Source organism: Hyalella azteca, unplaced genomic scaffold, assembly GCF_000764305.2.
Source record: "Hyalella azteca isolate HAZT.00-mixed unplaced genomic scaffold, Hazt_2.0.2 contig9085, whole genome shotgun sequence".
Lineage (NCBI taxonomy): Eukaryota > Metazoa > Arthropoda > Malacostraca > Amphipoda > Hyalellidae > Hyalella > Hyalella azteca.
Genome location: NW_025939164.1, coordinates 63,187 through 72,343, shown reverse-complemented (window position 1 = coordinate 72,343; position 9,157 = coordinate 63,187). Strand labels below are relative to the sequence as shown.

The 9,157-nt window shown below is 35.5% G+C and overlaps 1 protein-coding gene across 1 annotated transcript; it reads left to right on the top strand.

The window, feature by feature from the left end:
• Window positions 1-608: 608 nt before the first annotated feature.
• On the top strand, window positions 609-6,036 carry LOC108667105. Its single transcript, XM_018154088.2, has 4 exons — window positions 609-2,148; window positions 2,363-2,532; window positions 3,301-3,473; window positions 4,164-6,036. Exons 1-4 carry the CDS (start codon window positions 1,581-1,583, stop codon window positions 4,720-4,722), a joined length of 1,470 nt encoding a protein of 489 aa, XP_018009577.1. The 5' UTR covers window positions 609-1,580; the 3' UTR covers window positions 4,723-6,036.
• The last annotated feature ends 3,121 nt before the right edge of the window (window positions 6,037-9,157 follow it).

The window sequence follows — 9,157 nt, the reverse complement described above, 5'->3', positions numbered from 1 at the left end:
TTTGTAAGTTTGCCAATGGCAACAGTGCCAAGAATCTTTAGTTTAGTTTCAGCATGACTGTATCTAGCTGCCCTTAGTTGAGCAAGATTGATGGTACTTGATCTTGGAGGTTTTTAGTGCATTTTCTCATTTATGAAAAAAATGCACTATTGTGTTTGACTGTTCACCATGTCTGTCTGTATCTCCATCTGCCTGTCCATCCATCCATGACTTCATGTTTTTGTCGACGAGAAAATGCGCTCTCTGTCACTCACTGCAGTGACTAGTGAGTACTGAGTTATATTTTTTCTACTGTCCATCTAAAAGAGATCATCTGTCCATCATAGTATGCATTTAATTGGGCTCTTCCTGTTCCAGCTGTCTGCTGTCACTACTCATTTTTTTCCTCTTGATGCTAATTTAATACAACTAACTACCTATACTACTACAACTACCTATATTTATAGGTATCATACTATTTACATTTGTTACTTGTATATACTCATACTCAGATGTTCATTCTATAGTCAAAATCTATTAGAACCATTCTTACTCTTCTCCATTCCGGTGTTGGCAAATTTATCTGACAATCAAGATGGTTGTTGCAAACTAAATTTATTGAAGTAAATAAAATATTTTCTTCACCTTTGAACTGAGAATTCTACTTCACAACTGTGTAACAAATAATCTTCCTCATTTTAATTTTCTTACATACCTAAGTTGTATGTGAATCAGTACTCTAATAATTGTGAGATTTTAGTTGAGATACCAGTATGCATTGCAGATATTTCTTGCTTCTAGTCAAAGCTAATAATTAGGTAGTCAAAATTTACCTGTTATTTCTTCATTTTCCTCTACAGATTTTTGCTCATTAATCCATTACAATGTCAAACAAACGTCGAATATCTAATTATCTTTTAAAATTTAATGGAAGAAACTGCAATGTTAGTTTGGACCATATCAGTCAACATGTTCCACCTTCTGATTCCAATCAATCCTCTCTATCTTTTAAAAGTGTCATCTGTGTGCCAATTATTAACCAAACCGTTGATGAAAAAACTACAGAAAAATCTGACAATGTGACAGAACTGAAAAATTTTAAGCTCAGTGGCACAAAGGATGAAAATTTAGACAAGGTAGATACAACTTTGGCACCCACATTAACAAAATTAAAACTGCATTCTTCAACACATTCGAACAGTTTGGCTGATGTAATTTCAGTAGCACCTCCAGAGCAGCTTCTTCAGAGAGGAGGAGTAAAATCCTTACCAGAATTTCATCCTGTAAACCAATTTAACCAAACTTCTATTATGATCAGTGGACTTTCATCTTCAAAGCATGCATCTGGAGGATACAGAAAAAGTAATTTATCTGCTGCAACCAAATTGAGGCAAGATGTTGCAAAAATTTCCCACAGAGATATTAAAGACACAGATGCTACTGCAATGGCTATCACGCAGTGGACTAGTAAGAATGTGCAGCATATTGTGAAAACTGACTCAGGCATGGGAGACAAGAATAATATTGACACTCGAGTGACTTGACATCTTCTTCCACTTCCTGTTAAGAAATCTTCATGTCCTGCTATCAGTTCCTGTGTAATGTCTACTTTTAATATAAATCGCAGATGTGAGCTTCTTTCACTGCCTTCTACTAATGTGCTTGGCCAAAGTTTCTTCCCATCTTCAGTTGCGGATGGAAAAAATGCTTATTCCTCAATGCCTTATTCCAATGCTTCAACCACTCATTATATTGCAAATAATTCTGATACTTTTATCTCCAAAGAAGTAAAATCCAAGAGAACCTTTAGAAAATGTTCCACTTCCTCTCAGTCAATATCATCAAATACTTTGACAGTTGATGAAAATGCCTCCACTGTTGTTTCTACAAATGCACATTCAGAGAGAACAAAAATGAAAGAATCCATTCCGCCACTACTCCTTGAATCCAAGTCTGCAAAAGCACCAAAGAAGAGTAGTGCTCTATTGAAAATAAAAGCCATGTCCAATGAGGCTACTTGCTCTAATGGTCCAAAAAATGGAATTGCAAAGAAAGCAAAGAAAAGAGTCATAAAAACTCAGCAAGATTATTCAAATGAATTGGACAGCTGGGCTCTATTAGACCAGAATCCTATGATTGTTTACTTTGATTTGGAAACTACAGGACTTGGTGAGTGTCTTACATAGATCAATAGATGCAATGAGATTGTGATTTTGATATTTTCTCTTCATTTATTTTCCTATGTATGTACCAGTCATGCTCTGTAAGTGAAAATTAACTGTTATTTTCAATATTTTATTTAATTTTCTTGTATTTGCATTACAAAGGTGAAATGTTTGATTGAAATTCAAGAATAGTTTTTAATTTTTTTCTTTATTTACAGCTTATTCACATGAGATTGTTCAGATTGCCTGTGTTTGCTCAAGTTTGGATCTTGATGGTGGAAATCCCGAGTCTATCTTTAATGCCTATGCCCTGCCTGATGGGGACTTTGACCCTATGGCTAGTTCAGTTACTGGCCTCACTAAGCAAAAGGAAGCACTCTTCTTGAATGTAAGTAGAAAATGTTTCCCTGTAGAATATTTTTTTATGTTTATTGTAGGCATTATTTGTTTCAAGGCTCTCAACCAAAGAATAAAGTGCCTATTCCAGCAAGTTTTAGGGATTCGTTATTTTGTTGTTAGATAGGTAGATACCTGTAATATAAATAATCAGTTTCAAAATTATGACATCAATTGAAATTGGGCAAAGGATCATGATCATTCCTTATTTGCTTCTTATGCCAAGATTAGTGTTCCTTCCTGCTTAAATAAATGTCTAAAATATATTTGTCTTAATTTGAATCTAATTTTGTACATTTGAATGCAAGCATCAGTGGTATACCTACTAGGTACTGGATTTGGGTTGAAGGCAATGCTTCCACTGCCTATATACTATGCCTGTGACATTGTATTTTCTGATGATAGTAGTTTGCATGAGGCTTGGATCATTAATTTGTTTGTGTTTATTTTTGGTAACACATCATGAGCTTCAACAATTTTATGCACCACTTGAGTTTTAAATCAGCAATCCTCAACACTAATTTAGATTTTAGTGTTGGTGGGAATCATACTAATGACTCATTTAATGATTTGACAAAATCTTGATTTATTTTGTCTGCATCATTTGCAATCCTTAACATATTTGTCTGCATCTAACTATCTGGATTATCGCAGCTTGGTATTGTTTCTGATATTATCTTGCATGTTAAATAAAATTTTGATCATAAATTCTTCAATCCAAAAGCAAATTGTGGAGTTCACCTGATGGATGTGTGTGCAGGGGACTCGTGTGCCATCAACAAGTCTCTCTGAGTGCCTGGCAGCGTTTGTGTTGTGGCTGCGGGTGCTGGGCAGGCCTGTGCTGCTCTTGGGGCACAACAGCAAAAGCTTTGATGCCCCACGGCTGCTGCTTGCTCTCTGGAACTGCCAACTTTTGCATGCCTTCCAAGACTTGTGAGTACAACTGTGTGCATTGCTTGTACAAATTGAAGGTTGTACTCTCATAATCATCATAATACAAAGAATCATCTTATTTGGGGTAATTTTAGGATATGAAATTTTGATTATCTGAATTATGCAGAGAGATCACATGTGAGGACTTTAATGAATACTTACATTAGTGCCTCAGATAATGATCGCTATACTACTATCTAAAATCTGCTTCATTGTACTGAATCCTTCCATTAGATATAGGTAATGAAAATCAAATCTATTTCTTCTGTTCCCAAAACACAATGGATACAAATGTCTGTTAACCATTCACAATTTTTGCAATTTTCCTGATCATTGCTGAATTGTTCAGTAAAGGTAGCAGTTATTTGCTGCAGCTTCACTTCATTATTTTTCCTTCCTTATTCATTATTTCCACTTCATCATTTTTCCTATTTTTCAAGTTTGTTGATCCAAGTACCGTATATAGGACCTTATAGTAAATTGGGATTCATTATTATTTTCAAATAAATTTAAGACATTTCACTTGAACATTGTCAGTAAGAATTTTAAATATTCATCGTGATTGAAGCAATTAACAAAGATTTTTTGACTGATCTGTATTATTAACTAAGCACACTATAATAATATACTATTTCAGTTCATATTACTTGATTGCTTTCTTTTCACTTAACTTCCCTTTTATTCTTGCAGAGTTTATGGCTTCTCAGACTCACTCCCGTGGGCCCGAAAAATGAACCCCAAGCAAAGCAACTTCAAGCTTGAAGTTCTATCAGAACTCTACTGCCCTCGGGGCATGTCTACAGCAACACATAATGCCATCGAGGACTGCCTTGCATTGCAAGTCGTCGTGCACAGCATGGCAGGGTTGCCTGCTGCTAAACTGCCCCTGTCATATCGTGATGGAAAGACTAACATCTGCAACAAACATAAGGGGAATAGTGAAAGAATTAATTACAAACATGAGAGTAAGGGAAAGAATGTAGGGGAAAAAATGTCTCATTCAGTTGGCTTTGCAACTCCCAATGGGAATGGGTTTCATGATGCTCAAGCCATGTTTGTGGAAGGGACCAGCGCTGACCACATTGTACTGTCCAATAATGAACTATTCTCCGATGATATCCTCCAAAATCCTGATAAAATTAATCTTCTGGAAAGTTTGGAGCCCTTCGTGTTTTCCATAGAAAGCGTTATGAAGTTGCTGAAAAAGAGCGTGCGTGGAAAAGCTTTCCTGAGTCTCACAGGATCTTAAACTATGACCAGTTTTTGTCATATTTCTTGCATGTAACACAAGACTTTGGTTGTCTGTGAGAATACTTGACTTGGTTTGTCTGCATACAATTTATTCTTGCTGCCTGCGTAACTCATATTTTTCACTTCTATGTCACAACTTTGCTACAATTTATTCTTGCTGCCTGCGTAACTCATATTTTTCACTTCTATGTCACAACTTCATTTATTTTTAGTAAAATTAGAATTTGAGTGTTCAATTAACTGAATGGATTATTCAACTTATATAAGAATGTGTTTATAAAAATAAGGGTAGGCGTGAAGTTGAGAGGCAATATTATCAATTCTGTTGATTTGAACGGCGACAATAATTTTTTTAGCAATTATTAATTATCTGAACTTAAATATTGATATTAGTTCACTGCGTATTTTGAATCTTCAATTTTTCTATGTGTCTATATTAAGTTTTTTCTGATGGGTACTTTCTACCGCACCCAGTTTCCCGTTCGTTCTGGTAGTTTGTTCTGAATTTTTACAGTATATCGTCTCCCTGCATATAACTTTAATTTACTAATCAATCACTGGTTTAAATACTAGCTATTTCATGTCGATATGTGTATTGACGAATTAATACTGGTGCAGAATAATTTTTCAAATACAATCGTGCAGTAGGTTATATGAGATCAAGCTTAGATAGCTTGGGCTTTCTTACGCGCAAGTTTTGCCTCATTTTTGCTCACGAACGTCTGGTTTACATATCGATTTCAAATGTTCCCATTATCTTAACTTGCGCCTTCTTATTGGCTCTTATTTAGTAGTTGCATTGTACTACGTACGATGATTGGTACTAATGGAATTCTTGAATCGCTTAGTTTTCATTACAATACGATTGTGTAAGATCGTGACCACTTCATATTCTTCCATTTAAAGAGGCGTCATGTAATCTTCATTTATAGAATGCGTGGAAGCTTCAATTTTAATCTACTGCTCAATTGGAAGGTGGTTAGTGTTTTAGTCTTGACTAAGGATGAATTCTGTCTTCTAATTAATATGTTTGTCATTTTTTCTTCAAAAATAAAAAGAAACGAAAGTGAGATCGTGATTGCTGAAATTGTGAGAGTCCTTGTCTGGATTTGTGTGTGCAATTAATTCCCATCAGAATTGAATTGTATAACAACGTGAAATATTGAGATAGGTGGGGAGAAGTGGTCCTTTGATGCACTTTTTGTTCAAGACCAGAGCGTATTTTTTATTACCAATTCTTCATTTACTTGATAATGTATATTGCTTGTTCGAAACGTCGAATAATCATAATAAAAGTTCCATTCGAAAGCTCGCATTCTAATGTTCGAATCCTACCTAAAAAGTCTTATAACTCGCAAAAATCTTCAAATGCACTCTGGGAAGAAGGAGATATCTGGTAACCACTTATTGTGACCACCACACTGGTGACTAGTCACTGATTTCCATTCTATTTCAATGTTATGCGTCTCAAATTACTAATACAAGTTATTATTATATCGTGATATAAAATCAGTCATTGTTATAATATTATATAAAAGGTTGATTTTACTTTTTTCCGAATTGAAGTTATGATTTCAAAGTTTAGCTGTATACATTGGGATTCAAAGCAAAATATCTTGGAACCCTCCAACCTAATTAATTTTACAAACCTACTTTAAGAAGCAGTGTCTTCTAACCATTTTTCATTCTAGACTAATTTAAATTCTGTCCGTCGCAAAGAGTATTAAACGATACTCGTTTCGCTCGCAGTTATATTACAAACTTTTCATGCTCTGTAATGTTTTATACGGATTACGGTAGTTAGCCATTTTATGGAATATACGAATCGATTTCTGAATAGCAAAAGCCTATTGCCGTAATTACATAGTAAATCGCTAATCTTTCCCTAACCTAGGGGATTACCTAGTAGATGTTATCTAGAATAATTATATTGCTTGCCTTAAAATTTTCCAACTGTCAATCTGCTGCGGTACGTCCTATGTTAGCATACGTTTTGAATTTTTTTATCAATTTCCCGTCTCATTAATTAGCAAATCCTCGTTTACCTAAACCAATGTATACGATAATGCGTTTTAATTGGTTCGTTTGCAATTTATATTGCATCGGTGGACTGAGAAATATGAGCGAGCTTCGCGCCGTGACCATTTCATGCAATGCATGATGAAACATTCGAAGTTAGAACTGGGAGAGAAGAAATGACGAGGAATGTAATGTTCCGTATAATTGCAGCTTCGCTTAATAAATTACAAACATGATGTTTAGAGTGGCCGAGACCCTTACAATAATGGTGAATATTATATGACGAATCAACTCTAATTTTACGTGCTTAAAAACGAATTTTATAAGAATCTACCTTTGTTTTAAAATTCAATAAGGCGATTTTCCTTCACTTTTCATGAAAACAGTAACGTAAAAATAGTTGAGTTCATTTTATTGAGAGGATTTTCAACGCTAATGATGGCGTTTAATCAGATCCATGTCGGCACTGCGGTTTTGCCATCTCTGGGGCCATTCTTTTAAAACTCGCTAAGTGAACGTAAGTACTCACGCTCTATTTTCTTGTCCATGATTGGTGGATTTTGCTTGAAAGGCCGTCAATGATTGGCTGATGAACTTACGATCTCATAACTTTTTTTGAAAGTATAGTGAACGTAAGTACTTACGCTCTATTTTCTTGTCTATGATTGGTGGATTTTGCTTGAAAGGCCGTCAATGATTGGCTGATGAACTTACGATCTCTTAACTTTTTTTGTTTTTTGAAATTATAGGCCCAGAGCTACACGAGACGTCAATCGGAAAACCGAAGCTCAGTGCTCGAGCTCACGAGTGGCACTAAACAACTCATCAGCTTAACTGTTATGCGTGCTGAATTAATTAAAAAATAATAAAAATAAGCAGAATTAATAAGCTGAAAAAGAAATGTCTTCACTGATTTCAAAATCACGTAGGTAACAATTGAATGCAAGATAACCGAGTACGATGGAACACAGGTGAAATTTGAAACAAGAAAAAAATGAGTGGATCAACATCGACATAACTCAACTAATTACAACAACAAAAATAATTAAGAAGAGAAAAATTTTTAAATACACGTACCTGGTGGGCGGCCTCCCCCGTGAGGGCGGCCAAGTTCTCTGCAACGACCACTTTTATATTCCGTTGATTATCACGTGTTCTTTATTAGACATGATGAGATTTAAAAGCAACTAATTTCTAGTATGATTTGAATGATTATTGATTCGAAAAGTTTGTGCCGGCCGAGACCTACTCGTGATGGTCAATACTGGGTGTCCGGCGTAATATTGCTCTACATTCGATGCTATGTAGACTACTGTCTATACTGTGCTATACTTCCATGATAAGCTTTCAGTCCTGCCTTTGGTTCAATATGTATTGCGCAGAAGTGTACGAAAAAAGCTATTGTATAAGACAACATTCTTTACATTCATCTTATATCTTTCTGTGATGCACTTCAGGTCTTTCGACTCATGGTTGAACTATATATCTACTGGTTCAACCATGGTTTCGACTTATCATATGCAAACTATGCGCTGGACGCGATTGCACTTAAAGAGCGGAAAGAAATTCAAACCAACTCAACCAATATTATTGATGACGTTTGATTCAAGCCAAAGATTTTTTGTATTTCCTTTGGGCATCTTTGTTCCTAATAAAGTGCAGGAATATTCTTTCAATAATTGCTTATACTTTGATAACCATCATCAACAGGTGATCATTGACTAGCCTTTAACAACTATCTCAAATCGTGTTTGAATTTCGTCGGCATATGGGCGCGATTCATTATATTTTCAATTTAAAATTTATTTTTGATATCAATTTAGTTATGGAGATCATGACTCAGAGCGTTCTCTACACTGCAATGATAAGAGGAGAGGAAGACTGCAGGCAAGTTAAGTATGCTCTTGTTCTCAGGACCGACAGTTTAATTTTGCCGAGGATTCATATCTGCAAATTCAAAAATGTACATTCAGATTTTCACGTAATTAACTGACAATTCTATGAATACCCACACACACAAAATATACCTGCTTTAGACCTATACATCCATTAAATATGATTGCATCGATTTTCTTTCAAATCTTTCTGATTGGTAACGAATGGGGAAAGTGAATGGGCGCACGGTCTTCAGATGTCACCATGAAGAAGTGACATGTCACCATGTCACCTCCAGAAAGAAGAAGCGAGCGGTGCGCGTTAACTACTCGTGTGACGCTCCATCAACGCCTGACATATACAATTGTATGCTGCATCACCAACCGCCAGCAGGCCTTCTGATCATACATGTATTATATGTGTTGCTCGTATTATTTAAGACTATAAACAGTCACTTCAATCAAGCGAGGTTAATATTTTAAGGCTATTAAGATCTTCCATTAGCCGGCAGCGAATGATAGAATTTTTCTGACAATTGG

Excerpts from the sequence above, each read along its gene's own strand:
- LOC108667105 (XM_018154088.2), top strand. The coding sequence starts at position 1,581 with ATGTCTACTTTTAATATAAATCGCAGATGTGAGCTTCTTTCACTGCCT. Across the intron at positions 2,533-3,300 it reads AGGAAGCACTCTTCTTGAAT|GGGACTCGTGTGCCATCAAC; the intron begins GTAAGTAGAAAA and ends ATGTGTGTGCAG. Across the intron at positions 3,474-4,163 it reads TTGCATGCCTTCCAAGACTT|AGTTTATGGCTTCTCAGACT; the intron begins GTGAGTACAACT and ends TTATTCTTGCAG.